The sequence below is a fragment of the Erpetoichthys calabaricus genome, chromosome 17 (assembly GCF_900747795.2).
Source record: "Erpetoichthys calabaricus chromosome 17, fErpCal1.3, whole genome shotgun sequence".
In the NCBI taxonomy this organism is placed as follows: Eukaryota; Metazoa; Chordata; class Cladistia; order Polypteriformes; family Polypteridae; genus Erpetoichthys; species Erpetoichthys calabaricus.
Genome location: NC_041410.2, coordinates 40,931,663 through 40,949,562, shown reverse-complemented (window position 1 = coordinate 40,949,562; position 17,900 = coordinate 40,931,663). Strand labels below are relative to the sequence as shown.

Here is a 17,900-nt window from a genome sequence, read left to right as displayed (position 1 = left end):
GACGTTAAATATAGTCATCGGCTGCGCAGTAAAAGTCATCATCACCTTCATTGTCATCATATTTACTGCGCAGCATATTCATCACCATCATCACGTCATATATAGCTACGTGTACTTCGCTATACAGTAAGTGTAAACTTATCTACCGATTTCATATTGCTTAGCAGTTGTCCCTGTTATTAATAGAGTAAAGGGTGGGTTGTAAACAATACAGGGAGGGTTTAAAAACGTCCAAATACACGTTAGATAATTAAATAAATATGGTGTCCCTACTTCGCGGAAATTCAGTTATCGCGGTCGGCCTTGGAACCTATCTCCCGCGATATGTGAGGGATTACTGTAAAATCCCGTAGTACTTCTTTATACTCCCTGCTCTGCGCTCCAATAAATGCAAGTTATCGCAAATATACTAATAACCCAATTGTGCTTTACTCACTCAGAATATGGAACCAACTTAGAAAGCATTTTAAGATGGAAAATCTTTTATTTGTAGCACCTCTGCAAGAGAACCACCTCTTTCAACCCTCGCAAACATATCCAGTTTTTAATACCTGGAAAGATTTGGGATTAAATTGCTCAGAGATCTTTATATAGACAATATCTTTGCATCCTTTGAACAATTACATTTCAAATTCAAACTCCCAGCTACACATTTCTTTCACTATCTTCAAATTAGAAACTTTGTTAAACAGAACCTGCCTGATTTTCCTCATCTCGTACCCTCCACAATGCTGGAAAAAATACTGAGGAATTAGACACCATTTCCACATTATATAAAACTAGGGGGCTCCGCCCCCTGCTCGCTTCGCTCGCCAACCCCTGGCGTTGGGGCATGACAAAGAGTGAGATGTATGATTTAGATATAGTACAGTGTGCAGGTTTGGATGATGCGTATAGAAATAAAAGATAGAGTGTTTGGTATAGAGTAATGTTTTATTGGAATATTTCTTTGTATACAACATTAGTAGTAAACATGGTGTCTTGTCCTTGAATGAGTCTTCCTTGGCATGGATCATTTATAATTTTAACTTTAACGTCAGATGAACGTCTTGTTCTTTGTCCTTTATCAAGACCAAAGTAATAGTAGTTGCCACTATTCCTTTTGCATTTGCTTTTGTATTGGCCTCCGTTTCAACTTCATGTAGCATTTTTATAGACTTAGCTAATGGGTGATTGTTTATGACATGAGAGACGTTTCTCATTATAAGGTCTGTGCATTGTTTGTTTTCAGGAAGGTTCATTCGTTGATAGATTGCCTCATCTGGATCTAGGATGTAGATTTGTGCATATTTGCGTTGTTGATTTGTTTCAGGGTGCACTGTTCCAATGCGATGCAATATTTGTCCACATATGCGAAAGCAGTATGGGCCATTGCCTTTTGGTGGCCTGATATGTACTCCGGTAGATGCAAAAGCAAATGAACTATTGTAGGATCTAATGCAGTTCATAAAGTTTTTACTTTCAGGCACATCGTTAGTTAGAAGCTTCTGTAGATATTCAGGATATGAATGTAAAGGAGTCATTCTAATCTGCCCCTTTTGACAACAACGTGTAAATTCATTATTTGTATTGCCAGTTGTTTCTTCTGGGAAGTTAAGTGAATGACAATGATTGCAAATGACATTCATTAATCCAAATGAATTTTCCTCAATAGTGGATTCATTATTGAAGGCGTTTTCAGCCATTTGGCTTAAGAGTTTAACATGTGTCTGGCGTTGATGTCCGCTACGTGCATGTTTTGCTTTTGGCGTTTGAGTGCCGCGTTGTTGCATGTCCAGTATTTGTGACGCGCTATTTTTTTCCGTTTCAGTCTACGTCGTGCATTGTTTGTATCGAGCCTTGTCCATTTTTGTATGTCGGTCATCTGAGCTTTCTCCTCTTGGAGTCTTGCTTTCTTTTTTTCTGGCAGTTCATTTGCGCTTTGTAGACGTCTGCGTTCATTTATTTTTTCTCTTCGCTCCCTTTTTTGTATGTCTGAGACGCGAGCTCTTTCGTTTTGAAATCGTGCTTGTTTCGATGCAGCACTTTGAGACGCGCGCTGTATTTGTCTACGTTCATTGTGTCTGTCCATTTGGGCACGTCTCTGTAACGGTGTTACTTGTGCTTTGTGTTTTTTGATCCGCGACATTTTTTCTCCCGGAGTTTCAGAAGCGTGTTTTATGCTCCGCCGTCTATTTTGTTGTTTCTTTCGTGTTCGTGTGTTTGTTCCTGTCATCCTTTCCGAATCGTTTTGTACCCGTGACCGTGTATTCATGACTTGTTTCTTTCTCAGCATGCGAAATATGGATAAGTAATAAGGAGGATCGCACTCACTGTTAATATGTTTCCTTTTCTGCAGTTGAACGGTTAATAGTGCTTTATTGTAAGGAGATCCACCTATGCTGACACCTATGCTGCCTAGTGTGAAGGTGTTGACGTTCACTTTAGAATATGTGGCTTTGGGTGTCACTTCTTATGGATGTGTTGGGGGGGGGGGGGGGGGGGGTGAGGATTGTTGTTGCGCGAGCGTCTTCTTTCTTTTTGTGTTCCTGTGTCTTGTTGAATCCCCCTCTTTGTGTGTGTCCCGTCCCTTGCTTGTAGGGTCTGTGGGGTGGTTTTGTGTGTGGGGGGGTGGGGGGGGGTGCCTTGCTGTTGTGTGCGAGCCTCTTTTTTTTTTTGGGTCTAGTTTCGTGTGCAATGTGTTTCGTGCTTTGCCTGCGTTTGACTATTTTTTTATGTGCCTTTTCCTTTTTTCGGTGCTCGTTGCGTCTCATTTCTTTGACTCCTTTTTTCTCTTTTTTCTGTGCTCACTCCTTTTTTCTGTGGTCTTGTCCGCCTCTCGCGGCCCCTCATCCGCCTCCCGCGGCCTCTTTTGTCCCCCTCTCTCGGCTCCTCATCCGCCTCTCGCGGACTCTTTTCACGCCTGCGCAGTACATCTTTTTGCGTTTCTTTGACTCCTTTTTTCTCTTTTTTCTGTGCTCACTCCTTTTTTCTGTGGTCTTGTCCGCCTCTCGCGGCCTCTTTTGTCCGCCTCTCGCGGCTCCTCAGCCGCCTCTCGCGGACTCTTTTTGCGCCTGCGCAGTACGTCTTTTTGCGGCTACGGCCCATGGCCGGATGTCCCTGCGTCCATCCGGTTTAGCATTCTCGGTTAGTAATATGGATCTTATTAGAATCCCTTCCTTTCAAAGATCCAAGAGGACATTGGGAAAAAGATCTCTTAATCAATATATCAGAAAAGGAGTGGAAGGTAGCATTGCAGAGAATTAACTCGAGCTCCATATGCGCAAAGCATAGAATTATTCAACTATAAATTATATATCGAGCTCATCTGTCTCGCTTAAAACTGTCCAAAATGTTTCCAGGGCAAGATCCAACCTGCGAACGCTGCAACCAAGCTCCTGCCTCACTGGGTCACATGTTTTGGGCCTGCACCAAATTAACATCATTTTGGACCAAAATTTTTAAGTGCCTTTCAGACAGCCCATTAACAGCTGTGTTCGGTGTTCTTTCAGACGGACTTGAAGTGGAGAAGGACAAGCAAACAGTGATTGTATTCACTACACTTTTGGCACGCAGACTTATTTTGTTAAATTGGAAGAATCCTAACTCTCCTCTGATAAGTCAGTGGGAAACCGATGTTTTATATTATTTGAAATTGGAGAAAATCAAATTCTCAGTTAGAGGATCTGTGCAGAATTTTTTCAAAACCTGGCAGGATCTAATCGATAATATTTTAGAATAAGAAGAAATAATTATTTCCGCATTTCTTTCCCTTCTTCATTTTTATTTACCTATATATATTTTTTCCTTTCTTTTGTTTATTTTTGCCCTATTAAAAAGCCCTTAGCAATTCTCCTTTGGCCATGCTCTCCTTCTCAAGGGTGGGGTTTGATTTGTCTTCAATTCTTTTTTGTATAAATTGATCTATTTGTATGGAATGATTACAATAAAATCTATATATATAAAGGAGAGTTGGGATCTGAGAGACTGTGTTTGTGGAGGGATGGAGAGTTAAGGCGGGTGTTGGAGTCACGTGAGTTAAGGGGGGTGGGGGAGTCACTTGATCATCTCCCCTCCCATTCACCTCATTTCATTCACTTCATTTCGCTCCGAGCTGAGCTCCGCAGCTGACATGGTCTTGCCGTTCTTGATTTGCTTTTCACATGGCCAACTATACGTTGCATGCTCAAGAGTAAGCTCAGCGCACAGCTTGGTCATGTTACAACCGGAGGGGCGAACTGACAACATGGTATACAAAGAGATCCTTAACAAATAATTATTGGTATATTTTCCCTCAGTTTATTATTTAAAATTTTAAAGCAGTACTTTGCCACTGCGAAGCGCAGGTATTTTGCTAGTTAATAAATAAAATTTAAAAAAAATAATAATAATTTGGTGAATACTGTGTAATGCACCTGGGCTTGAAGTCTTGGAAGTAAGTGTATTATTACTGGAAGTTGCACTATTATTTATTTTATTGTTATTATTTATTAGTTTAAATATTATGCAGTTTAATGATGGTGAAGTTGTTTAAAATGTCACTTTAACGTGTCAGTGGACAGAGATTGTTAACTTTAACAAAGTGTCGTTGGTTTACAAAAAATATTTACTGTAGACTTGTTCAGTGCAATACAACTTTTGACAAGCACCACTGGATATTTTACTAAATCTAAAAGCCTCTTTGGATGGTTGAAAATATGTTGTCAAAATTTTAGTTTAAGTTGTTTGCTAACTTTGTTCAGTAAAAAGGCTCTATATTTTGACTGCATCTGTCATGCAGTGTGATTCCTTCTTTTCATTAGTGCCACCTGATTGAAAACTATTACTTTATGGGACCATGCAAACCTGTATTAATACTTGTGTGCACATTAAAATGTTTTTTTGTACAATGTACAATTCTCATGACAGTGGAATAGGTTATTCTTAGCTAGTAATTGCAGTGGAAAATGTGGTTAAAATCCACTCATACATGGGAAAAAAAATACCGTCCAATACCATGAAACCAGTATGATTTTGAAAAATACCATGATTTAGAATTTTGGTCATACCGCCCAGCACTAGTTTGACGGTACATTGTACAATTTTAGTTTCCATTCCTATTACCATTTTATTCTGTTTTTGCATTATTCCTTTGGCATTGGTAGATGAAAATGTCTAATATTTCCCCGTTTGTTTTTATTTATTTAAAAACAAATCACCAAGGTTTTCACAAATTGCTTGGGATCTATCATTTAGCATAGAGTCACTTATGATTATTAGCCAACTGCAACATTAGTTGGTCCAGGGGCCTATCAGTAAACATAAATGCATTATACCACACCAAGTTCATCTTATTGATCAACTGCATTATTGGTAATCTATTACTACAATCACATATGCTTACTTGCTGTCCACTTGTAGGTCAGTGGTAATGATTTAGGCATTTTTTTGATTAGTGACTGGTATCTTTAAAGAGACAGAAGATAATCTTTCACTTTAATTTATCAAATCAAGTAAACAAAAGAGTAACAGTGCAGCCCTACTTTATGACTACTGTTGTTCCTAACATTGACCTTTTCCTCACATTTACTGCAAGTTATATGGCTGCTATGATGTTACCTCTTTTTGACTGCTATAAATTCTTCTGTGTTCATTATCAAAGAAACAGTATAATAGGAGGTATCATCATTCTGTCATGATTAATATATGAGAAATATACATGTTGCTCACAACTGTGAAGCCATTGCATTCAAGTGGAATCTTCTTGTAATCCACTCATTCAACCCCCCAAGATATAGTTCTTTAATCTCCAAACAGGAGCCACTGTACCACCATACAGAAAGATACAATGCTGCTTTCCTTTCATTTAGGTTTAAAATAGTTTTTTGTACGCACAATTACAATTTGTGCTGACAGTTACTAAAAAGGCCATAACTCTTCTGCCATTCATATAGTCTTTAGGTTTGTCCTGGTGCTGCTAATGTCTTTCTTGTTTACACTTTGAGGGGAAATGTTTAAAATCAAATAGTTGTTGGCTTCATTGAATCATGCATTTTCACCTTTTTTTTTTTTTTTTGAAAAATGCTAAATGTTCTGAAGCTTAACTAAACACAACTATAAAACATAGGGAAAATTTACCTCATCATCCATGCTGTGATTTTGCTGAGAGGACTATAGCAATTTCAAATTTCTGAAGGCTGGTTACAAATGTCAAATACAACTTAAAATTTGGTTTTATGTTTAATCAGTAGCTCAAGGCATTAATTTGTATAGTTTATTTACATGCTTTATTTTACTTTGTTTCAACACAATCCAGTACTGAGAAAGGGAAACATTTTCCAGTGACTAAGATTATGTCATTTTTATATTAATATAAATGTATTATTAATTACTCATCAGTCGTTTCCAGAAGTTCAGACTAGTTCTGTGTTATTTCATTTTTGTGACAGTAGTTAAGGCCACAATTTGAGGAAACTAATGTCTTCGGTTTTGTGCCATCTGAGTAATGTTTTCTTAACAAACCAAGCTATTATATAAATGTCTTACAGATATAAGGAGGATCCATGGCTGTGGGATTTAGAGTGGGATGTGAAAGCCTTCAAGCAGAAAAAAACTGCAACAAAGAAAAAAAAAACCCCTAAAAACCAGAAAGAAGCAGGTTGTCCTGATCAGAGCTATCCAAGCAACTGGGACCAAGGTGAGGTTTTGATTCATCTTATGAACCAGTAATACTGCTGTCTTACATTATTTCAGGTAGATATGCATTATATAAATCCATTAGGTTACAAATGTAAAAGCCATTTGTTAGTTAGGTTCTGTTAAATTGATAGAAATACTTATGTTAAAATGTTTTCCTATATATTAGTGCATGGTCAATAGACGATTCTATTTTAACCCCTACAAGGTAAATTGTAAATGGAATGTTCTAATTATTAATTGTCATTCTGACTACAGAGTAGTTCAGTTTATGTAGCTTCTAGATTTTGAAAACCTAGAAAAGACACAGCTGCACTTTAAGTCTAAAACTGCCTTTTTCCATTTGACATTGGCTTGGGATGAAAAAATCAGCGCCAACCTAACAATAAAGGAATAGTGAAAGATATAACACTGTACTGTACTGTTTACGTGCTTTGGCACATTATCCGATTGGAATTAAACTTCTGAAAAGACAGAAAGCGCTCCTTTGCTTGACTGTCTAAACTGAGAAAAAGGAATTTACATTCTTTAAAAGGAGCTATTAGTTGAAAGTGTTGCCATTCCTAGTGCATGATTGAAGTGATACCCTCACGTGAAGGTCTGAGTGACTGTCCGGAAGACCATGATACAGCCAAGAGAGAGCATGACCATGACAACAGTAAGGCGCTCACAGCTCTAGTGCAACCCAGATTATTTTCTAGACAGACTGTTAATTTTAGACTTTTTGAGACACTGTATTGATTCCCGAGGAGAAGCCAAAAGAGAATCCAACGAGACATAGCTATAAGCCAAATTATATCCGATGGCTTTAGAGCCAGCAATTTCAGAATCCAAGATAAGACAGAGCTCTTAAAGGACACAGTAACAGAACAACCAGATTCTTGTCCATTCTTCATGTTGCACGTAGCATTCATGCAACTACTAAGAAAAGCCGCATAGTCTCTCAGTGCTACTCCATCATCCAACATTATTTGAGGCCACTTCATTGCTTTGTCCAAGTATGCATTAGCTATCTGTATCTTGTTTCCGTAATAGCTGTCAAGCTGCTTCCTGGCTTCTAAGTAACCATCCACTGGAGGAAAATGTGTATAGTCTTTAACAATCTCATGTGGTGAACCACTGGTATATTGCACTAAGTAATCTAATTTATCTTAGGGGCTCTCCAACATATTTCCTACATGGTCAAATGCCATGGTAAGGCTTGTATAGGCGAACGGGTCACCTTCAAATACTGGGACTTTTCCATATGGTACAGTACATGTGCCACGTTTTGTTGGCTACTTGCTACTTCAGGAAGTGAACACTAATTTTTTTTTATCATTTGACAAAGTTCATATTTACTTTCATTAATGTGTGAAGAACTACAGCTGCTTGCACCTTATGGTTAAAATGCCAATTCTTTCTTCTGAGCTGGATTTTTCAAAGCATTAATAATAATAATACATTTTATTTATGTAACGCCTTTGAGGAAAATGAACACTGAAGAGTACAACTTTCTAACCTAGTTGACTTTCTACATCGACACGCTAATAAGTTTATCAAAGATATACACTCAGGAAAGAAAAAGAACAGTCTGACAGAGGGACGTCTTCCTTGAATGTGGCCTGAGAAGAAGCAGTTTTGTTACAAACATTACAGTTGCTGCTGAAAAGGGGACTCGACACCTTGGTCAAAAAGGCAATAATGGTTCCCTGTGCATTCAGTAAACCCTGTCTGTCTTGCAACGAAAGTCATGCCCTTGTTGAATGCAGTAAGATCAAGAAACTACCAAGTGAAGGTAGGATTGACTTTATGTAATTGAAAGGTTTATGTTTAGGTGCCTTAAGCAAGGACATCCTAGTAAAGACTGTAGAAAGAGTGAAATGACATATATGTTCCCAGTTACATCCAGGCATCTTATATATGAGTAAAGAAAAAAGAGCCTCATCAACTAAAAAAGAAGACATCAATAGTGAAAAGAAGGATATCTCCTGCTTGCACAGCTACTGGGGCCAGTAAAGAGTGTGTGCTGCCTGTGGTCCCATTCAAGGTCAAGTCTAAAATGAATGAAAGGTGTATAGAAATCTATGCTTTTATAGACTCTGGAAATACAGCAACGTTCTGTATAGAAGAAGACCGTCAAAGACAGTTAAACCTCCAAGGAAGAAGGGCTCAGATTCATATCAGCACAACAGAAATGGATAAGGTCAATAAACAGAAACTAGTAAAATGTTCTGTTCTATCAGAATTACAAGTCTGTGGAGTTGAAGAAGATGTACAGTATTTCTTGAATTGCCAAAGGATTACACACTGAACTTCATTCCAGTGAAAAGGGAAATATCCCAAGGCAAGAAGATATTGCAAGATGGTCTTACCTCAAAGATGTGCCTTTACCCCAGATAGAAGCAGAAGTGGGCTTATTGATAGGTACCAATATAACTAAAGCCATGGACCTTTGGCAAGTCATACACAGTAGAGATGAAGGTCCTTATGCTGTGAAGATGGCTGTTGAAGGGATTGTCAGTGGTCTACTAAAGGGGTCAAATAATGAAAAACTACAAAGATATACTTTCATTCATGTGTCACTAATGAAAATAGAATGAATGTTACATCAACAATACAGTCAGACCTTGCTAAGTCGACCCTCCCTAAGGTCGAAAACCTCCCTATGTTGAATTACTCGTTACTCCCCGGCCGAATTCCCATAAAACCAATGTATTTTAGATCTCCTCAACTCGAAAACTTTTCGGCTCCCAACCTCTGTTAGTCAAATTTTCTATGGCCTTTGGGTTATTATTCTGAGGCTACATTTCAGAACACATGGTCCGGAAAACCAAGAAAAGGGATGCAAAGTCTTACCTTAATGCATTCCACAAGGGATTAAGCGACTCTCTGAGGGTAGGACGTCTATTTTGAGACCAAAAATGTCCGAAAACTAAAGGGAGTGGCTGGAATAATCCGCGTCCCTTCGGTGCTCCATTAGTCACAACCAACCGGCTGGCGTCTGGAATTTCCAAATTGTCTCAAGAAAGGTGTTTTTAACCCATTTTCCCTTCACCTTTGTCAGTCTCTTGTCGGGAGGAGCCTTGAATAGTGTTCGTGTCTGTGTGCTTCTCCATAGTCTCCTGCACGGTACGTGCCCCGAAAATGGCAACTGGTAAGCGTAAGCTTAAAACGTTGTCAATCGCGGAAAAAGTTTCTGTCATCAGACAACGCACTTGCAAGTCCCGAAGAATGGTCCACAGTTCTGACAGCTACTGGCGCCAATAAGGAAGTGTCCTTTCAAGATTTTCTCGAAGTTGACAGTGCGGTGAATGTTTGTGAAGAACTAACGGACACTGACATTATTGCTGAGGTGGCAAACGAGGAACAAAAGGAAAATGAGAGTGGGGATGAGGAAGAATACGGCAACAATGTCGATACTCAGCCTGTCCCCAGCCAAAAAGAAGCGAGGCAGGCTATTGACATACCACGCAGATTCTTGGAATCTACGCCGGATCTTGAGGAAAATGTGTTTCGGTCCATTGAGGAGATTGTCGAGCGAGATGCATCGGCACATCGACGCCAAACAAAGTTAACAGACTTTTTTCTCTAAAGGTAACCTGTTTCATTGCACTGTTCGATAGTACATACTGTAGATGCATGTACCGGTATGTAGCCTACATGTATACGTATAAAACGACAATATAATAAACAGTTATATAATAATTAAGCCGGAAAAATAATGTCCTTGATTAACCCGCGCCTATTACACCGTTTTCCCTACCTCGAAAACTCAGTAAGTCGAATTTTTTTTTGGATCCCTTTGAGTTCGATCTATTCGAGGTACAACAATACAGACTTTCCAGAGCGCAACGCTAATGAGAAAGAGATAATGTCACAGGAAGAATTTGTGCATATAGTTTCAAAGTCTGCAGGATTGGCGGATGTACCCTATTATATAAATCTGCCTTTGAAAGATGAGACACTTAAACTGCCAAACAATCAGTGTATTGCGGAACAGCGTGATATTGGTCTCAAGAGGAAACTTAAAAAGAACCTAACATTCCATGAGGATTACAAAATTTTCATGAAAACATTTCTTATTGTGGTGTATATCAAGTCACTTACCAAGGATTAGAACGAATGATTACTGAAAGGACCTGACCTAAATAATACTGTCATTGGAGTTCTTACACAAGATTTAGGGATGAGCCAGTAGTGTTAATGGTGTATTACAGTGCATCCGGAAAGTATTCACAGCGCATCACTTTTTCCACATTTTGTTATGTTACAGCCTTATTCCAAAATGGATTAAATTCATTTTTTTCCTCAGAATTCTACACACAACAGCCCATAATGATGACGTGAAAAAAGTTTACTTGAGGTTTTTGCAAATTTATTAAAAACAAAAAAATTGAGAACGCACATGTACATAAGTATTCACAGCCTTTGCCATGAAGCTCAAAATTGAGGTCAGGTGCATCCTGTTTCCCCTGATCATCCTTGAGATGTTTCTGCAGCTTAACTGGAGTCCACCTGTGGTAAATTCAGTTGATTGGACATGATTTGGAAAGGCACACACCTGTCTATATAAGGTCCCACAGTTGGCAGTTCATGTCAGAGCACAAACCAAGCATGAAGTCAAAGGAATTGTCTGTAGACCTCCGAGACAGGATTGTCTCGAGGCACAAATCTGGGGAAGGTTACAGAAAATTTCTGCTGCTTTGAAGGTCCCAATGAGCACAGTGGCCTCCATCATCCATAAGTGAAGGAAGTTCGAAACCACCAGGACTCTTCCTAGAGCTGGCCGGCCATCTAAACTGAGCAATCAGGGCAGAAGTTCCTTAGTCAGGGAGGTGACCAAGAACCCGATGGTCACTCTGTCAGAGCTCCAGAGGTCCTCTGTGGAGAGAGGAGAACCTTCCAGAAGGACAACCATCTCTGCAGCAATTCATCAATCAGGCCTGTATGGTAGAGTGGCCAGACGGAAGCAACTCCTTAGTAAAAGGCACATGGCAGCCCGCCTGGAGTTTGCCAGAAGGCACCTGAAGGACTCTCAGACCATGAGAAAGAAAATTCTCTGGTCTGATGAGACAAAGATTGAACTCTTTGGTGTGAATGGCAGGCGTCACGTTTGGAGGAAACCAGGCACCGCTCATCACCAAGCCAATACCATCCCTACAGTGAAGCATGGTGGTGGTAGCATCATGCTTTGGGGATGTTTTTTAGTGGCAGGGACTGGGAGACTAGTCAGGATAAAGGGAAAGATGACTGCAGCAATGTACAGAGACATCCTGGATGAAAACCTGCTCCACAGCGCTCTTGACCTCAGACTGGGGCGACGGTTCATCTTTCAGCAGGACAACGACCCTAAGCACACAACCAAGATATCAAAGGATTGGCTTCAGGACAACTCTGTGAATGTCCTTGAGTGGCCCAGCCGGAGCCCAAACTTGAATCCGATTGAACATCTCTGGAGAGATCTTAAAATGGCTGTGCACCAACGCTTCCCATCCAACCTGATGGAGCTTGAGAGGTGCTGCAAAGAGGAATGGGTGAAACTGGCCAAGGATAGGTGTGCCAAGCTTGTGGCATCATATTCAAAAAGACTTGAGGCTGTAACTGCTGCCAAAGGTGCTTTGACAAAGTATTGAGCAAAGGCTGTGAATACTTATGTACACGTGATTTCTCATTTTTTTATTTTTAATAAATTTGCAAAAACCTCAAGTAAACTTTTTTCACGTTGTCATTATGGGGTGTTGTGTGTAGAATTCTGAGGAAAAAAAATGAATTTAATCCATTTTGGAATAAGGCTGTAACATAACAAAATGTGGAAAAAGTGATGCGCTGTTAATACTTTCCGGATGCACTGTAAATCAATATTCTATCAAGTAAAGGTTCCAGATGAAGACACTGATATTCTTCGTTTCTTGTGCTGGCCAGAAGGTTACCTAAACAATGGACTAGAGGAATACAAAATAACAGTACATCTCTGTGGACCTACTTCCTCATAAAGTTGTGCTACTTGCGCTTTACGAAGAACAGCTGAGGATGCAAAAAACATACATTGTAGCTTCTGAATAATTATAACGTAAGCAAGAGCTTCAAATACACAGGGTCTGAACACACAGTCTGCACAAAAGCATCATTTTGGAGTTGCCTCTGAAGATTGTTAAGGCACTGCTTCTTATCTTCTAACAGACAAAGAACACAAGAGACATAACGAAACCTGTCACTATACCAAGTTTAGAATTAACAGCAGCCATTGTGACAGTCAAAATAGATAAGATGCTAAAACGTGAACTTCAAATTCCCCTGCAAGAATCAACTTTTTGAACTGTTATCACCACTCTATTAAGATAAATGAAAATGCTTGCTTCAAAACATTTGTTGCCAACTGAGTCACAGTGATAAGGGAACACTCACAGCCCTTGCAATGGAGGTATGTCACATCTGCATTAAACCCAGCTGACCAAGTGTCAAGAGGACTGACCATAGGAAGTTTAATCAAAAATAAGACATGGATTCAAGGCAGAAACTTCCTAATAAAGCCAGAACAAGAATGTCAAAAACGACCTGATGATGGGGACTTGATAATTAGAGATGATCCAGAAATCAAAGACTAGTAAACTCAACAAGTGTTGAAGAGAAAACTAAAATCGTAAAGAACCTGGACTACCAGATAGACTACTACATGGACTACTGGTGGTTACGTTTGAAGGAAGTAGTGACATGGTTTCTTAGATTCAAAGAAGTGCTATTACTCTTGAAAGATGGAAGAAAGGAATTCCAGTTTATGGCCAGTCAATCTGAATATGATCCAGAAAGACAAAAAAAAACCCCACATCATAGAGCATATGAGTATAAATCAACAATGAAGTCAAAGCCTTTTTCTTTAGAAGAATTGTCTAAAGCTGAAACAGAGCTTCAAACCTTCTCAATTACAAGTTTATCCATAAGAGATCAAAGCTACAAACCAGGCCCAGTCCTGCAAAGTGAAATTCTAAAAGTTGGAGGCAGATTCAGCAAAGCAGATATGCCAGAGGAAGCTAAACACCCTGCAGTTCTTCACACGAATTCACATGTTGCTTCTCTTATTTTGCAGCACATCCTCAAAGAAAATGGACATTGTGGATGTAACTATATGCTAGTACAGTTGTACCAGAAATATTGGATTCCTCAAGCTAATTCAGTTATCAGAAGAGTCCTTTCAAAGTGCACAACTTGTAGAAGATGCAATGCAGAAACAGGTGAGAAAAAAATAGCAGATTTGCCAGAAGATTGTATACTCCCTGGCCAGCCATCTTTTACCAATGTTGGAGTTGATTATTTCAGACCTTTCAAGATAAAGAGGATGTCCCTTAGTCAAAAAGTATGGAGTAAGTTTCACTTGCCTAACAGGAGCTACATAACATTGAAGTTACACACAGTTTTGATACAGATTTCTACATTAATGCCATATGTTGCTTCATTTGCAGAAGAGAACAAGTTAGACTAATGTGATAAGATAATGGGACAAACTTTGTTGGTGCTGAAAAAGAGCTACATGAATCAATCAAAGGCATTGACCAGGACAAAATAAGTGGCATGATGATGAAGAAGGAAATTAATTTTCAACCCACCATCAGCTTCACATTGTTGTAGCGTATGGGAAAGACAAATTAGAAAGGCAAGAAAGCCCTTATCTCAGTACTTAACCAACAAACATTAGACAGTAAAAGTCTTCAAACAGTGATGTGTGAAGTAGAATCGTCATCAACAACCTACCCCTCACAAAGGTTATCAGATGATCCAAATGACTTGGAAGCACTGACAAACAATCACTTAATGTTACTTAAGACTCACCCCCAGCATTCCTCCAGGACTTTTTTTTCTAAAAATTATCAATATACACGAAGATGCTGGAAAAAAGTTCAATACATTACTGATTTGTTTTGGAAAAGATAGACTAAAGAGTATTTACCAGTACTTCAAGAATGTCAAAGATGGCTTACACCAAGAAGAAATTTTGAACCAAGAGACATTCTGATAGAAGGTGAAGCTTTACCACAGAACTGTTGGGTAGTGGGTCAAGCCATAAAGACGATGCCAGGTACCAAAGATGGAGTCAGACGAATTTGTGTGCAGACCAAAACAAGCATTCTGGACAGACCAGTAAACAAGCTTTGTCTACCCCAAGAAACAGCAATTAATTGAAATGAAAGATCTTAAGTAATGTGTGCTTAAGTTATGTTTATATTTACATTTAGCATTTATGAATGAGTTATGGCTCTTATCCAAGTAATACTCTAGTAATTGTCCTTTAAGCGTAAACAATTAGAGACCGGAAATGTAAGAGCCATTTGTCAGTTAGTTAGGTTATGTTAGATTGATACAAGTATTTTCCTAGTTATGTTAAAATGTCTGCCTATATGTTAGTGCGTAGTCAATGGAAGGTTCAGTTATAAACCTCACAAGTTAAACCGTAAATGGAATATTTTAATTATTTTTTGTCATTCTGACTGCAGACTAGTTCAGTTTATGATCTGCCTTGCAGTTGGTCAGGCATGGAGGGCAAATAGTTTCAAACCATATTGAATGTACAGAACGTATTGTACGTACTGTACATACAGAACATACCGTTTGTACAACACATAATGAATGTACTGATGTAAAGCCTAGGTAAGTTTGCCAAAGAAAAATAACTCTTAAGTATAGAAATTAACTGAAGAAATTAACTGAAATTTAACAATGGAAAGCAAAGATTGTAACAAAACAGGTTATAAACCTTTTTTCCCTGTTTGTCTTTTATTCTGCGTGCACATTTTTTGAATTTTTGTGGCTTGTTTTTTTAAATTTTCACTAAACCTTTTTAAAAGGAACTTTATTGGACTAAGAAATATTTGTTTTGTTACACGTTTGACTCATGCTGGATCCTACCTTACCAACTCAGTAGGTGCTTGATTTTGGGAACCTGCAAAATACATAAAAGGGAAGTTTCAAACATAAGTAGACCGATGACAGATGACCTAATTTTCAACATTACAGATCCAGGCCCTCCCAGTGAAGAAGAAGACATGAAACCACCTGCTTACAGAATAGCACTGGAGCATTTAAAAGAGACTGTCCATTTTCTACCCAAAAAGAGGCAACATTTGCCAGGTCACCCTGGGTAGGTGAGCAAATCATTTGACTTAAGAAAATTCTGTTTGTGTCCAGTTAAATGTAACTGCTGTTTATGTCAAATTAATTGTGAATGGTCAGGTATAGTTTTTTGGGCTTGTCTTTAAGTTGAATATAATGATGACCTAGTACATTGCTTTTTAAACTGGGATTCTCTGCAAAGCATATTGGAAATGGTCATAGTCAATTTAAATTCTCTTATCTACTTCTTCTTTCGGCTGCTCCCGTTAGGGGTTGCCACAGTGGATCATCTTCTTCCATATCTTTCTGTCCTCTGCATCTTGCTCTGTTACACCCATCACCTGCATGTCCTCTCTCACCACATCCATAAACCTTCGCTTAGGCCTTCCTCTTTTCCTCTTCCCTGGCAGCTCTATCCTTAGCATCCTTCTTCCAATATACCCAGCATCTCTCCTCTGCACATGTCCAAACCAACGCAATCTCGCCTCTCTGACTTTGTCTCCCAACCGTCCAACTTGAGCTGACCCTCTAATGTACTCATTTCTAATCCTATCCATCCTCGTCACCCCCAGTGCAAATCTTAGCATCATTAACTCTGCCACCTCCAGCTCTGTCTCCTGCTTTCTGGTCAGTGCCACCGTCTCCAATCCATATAACATAACTGGTCTCACTACCGTCCTGTAGACCTTCCCTTTCACTCTTGCTGATACCTGTCTGTCACAGATTACTCCTGACACTCTTCTCCACCTATTCCATCCTGCCTGCACTCTTTTTCACCTCTCTTCCACAATGCCCATTACTCTGTACTGTTGATCCCAAGTATTTAAATTCTCTTATATTACTTTTAAAATCACTTCTGTACTGGGACATTTTCTTCTGTAATGCAAGTGAGTAGCATTGCATGTTGTGGGATTTAAAATGACTCATTGACACTGAATTAAATATCAAAGTAAGACAGTCATAGAAATTAGTTTGCTTATAAATATCAGATGACCCAACTACCTTCTGCCTCTAAACACCCTGTTAAAAATTTGGCTGCTTAAAATCAATTAATGCTCTAGGTTTGTCCAGGTAGATTTCTCCAGCTGAACAGCTAAAACATTTTTGCATGCTTTTATTCTTAATATGTACAATCTGAAATGCCTGGGACCAGAAGTATTTTGTATTTTGGAATAATTGTGTATAAATAATGAGATATCTTGGGGAATGGCACATGAAAATTGTTTATATTCCATATACACCTTGTACACATAGCCTTAAGGTAATTTTATACAATATTTTTAGTAATTATGTGCATGAAACAAAGTTTGTACACAGTAACATCAGCAGAATGCCTGTATCAGATTTTAAACAGGTACAGAAACAATGACAGGCTTTCAGTCTCCACCTACAATGTTGTGTTTTGATTTAAAGTTTACTGTACACAGAGAACAAGCAAAATACACTGTGAGTAATACATGCAGGTCTAGCAGTGACGATGGTTGATAACAAACTGATGCCAATAGAGCATCAGAGCACATCTACCCTCTAAGCTGTTCTGCACAGCACTGTGGAATTGAGTGTACTGAGTGTTTAGTTTTCATTGTGTTATTTTGTATTTGATATAGGTATTTTGAAACAGTTTGATTTGGTGGTGCAGGTGCAGCAGCCAGTGCTCATAACAAGTGGCTAAGGTTGGGGATGGAAAAGGCGTGGATGATATTTACTTAACAGCACATGGATTAGGTGTTTTCTTAATTGAGAAGTATTACTGACACATTTCTGGTATTCATAGTAGTGCTGGGAGGTATACCGGTTCATAATGAATACCGTTTTTTATTTTTGTTATGATATGGATTTTTCTTATACCGCAACACCGGTTTAAACCGGGAAACTGTTTAAGGAGGGACCTTTTTCACTGCCTCACCACTAAACACGCATGCAACGGAGTCAAGGTTATTATAGTTTTGCCTTTTTATATTATTTTTTATTTCTATATTTTTTCTGACCTTACTTGGAAATTCAGTTTAGTTTTAGTTTTCCTTCATCGTGTATTTTTAGTTTTAGTTTAGTTTTTATTTCACAAAGACATTTCTATTTTATTTTTATATATATTAGTTTCAGTTTTAGTTTTAGTAATTATGGCATGGAGCGCCTACGGAGTTAGTTTTGTGTCACAATCA

The 17,900-nt window shown here is 38.8% G+C and overlaps 1 protein-coding gene across 5 annotated transcripts in view; it reads left to right on the top strand.

Annotated features, from left to right (window-relative positions):
• The window catches only part of polg (polymerase (DNA directed), gamma), a 91,330-nt gene that overhangs the window by 28,429 nt on the left and 45,001 nt on the right, over window positions 1-17,900 (top strand). For all 5 annotated transcript variants that reach the window (XM_028823757.2, XM_028823754.2, XM_028823756.2 and 2 more), the window contains exons 8-9: window positions 6,507-6,655; window positions 15,643-15,766. In XM_028823757.2, the coding sequence (XP_028679590.1) occupies window positions 6,507-6,655; window positions 15,643-15,766 (273 nt within the window). The remainder of the gene's footprint in view (window positions 1-6,506; window positions 6,656-15,642; window positions 15,767-17,900) is intronic.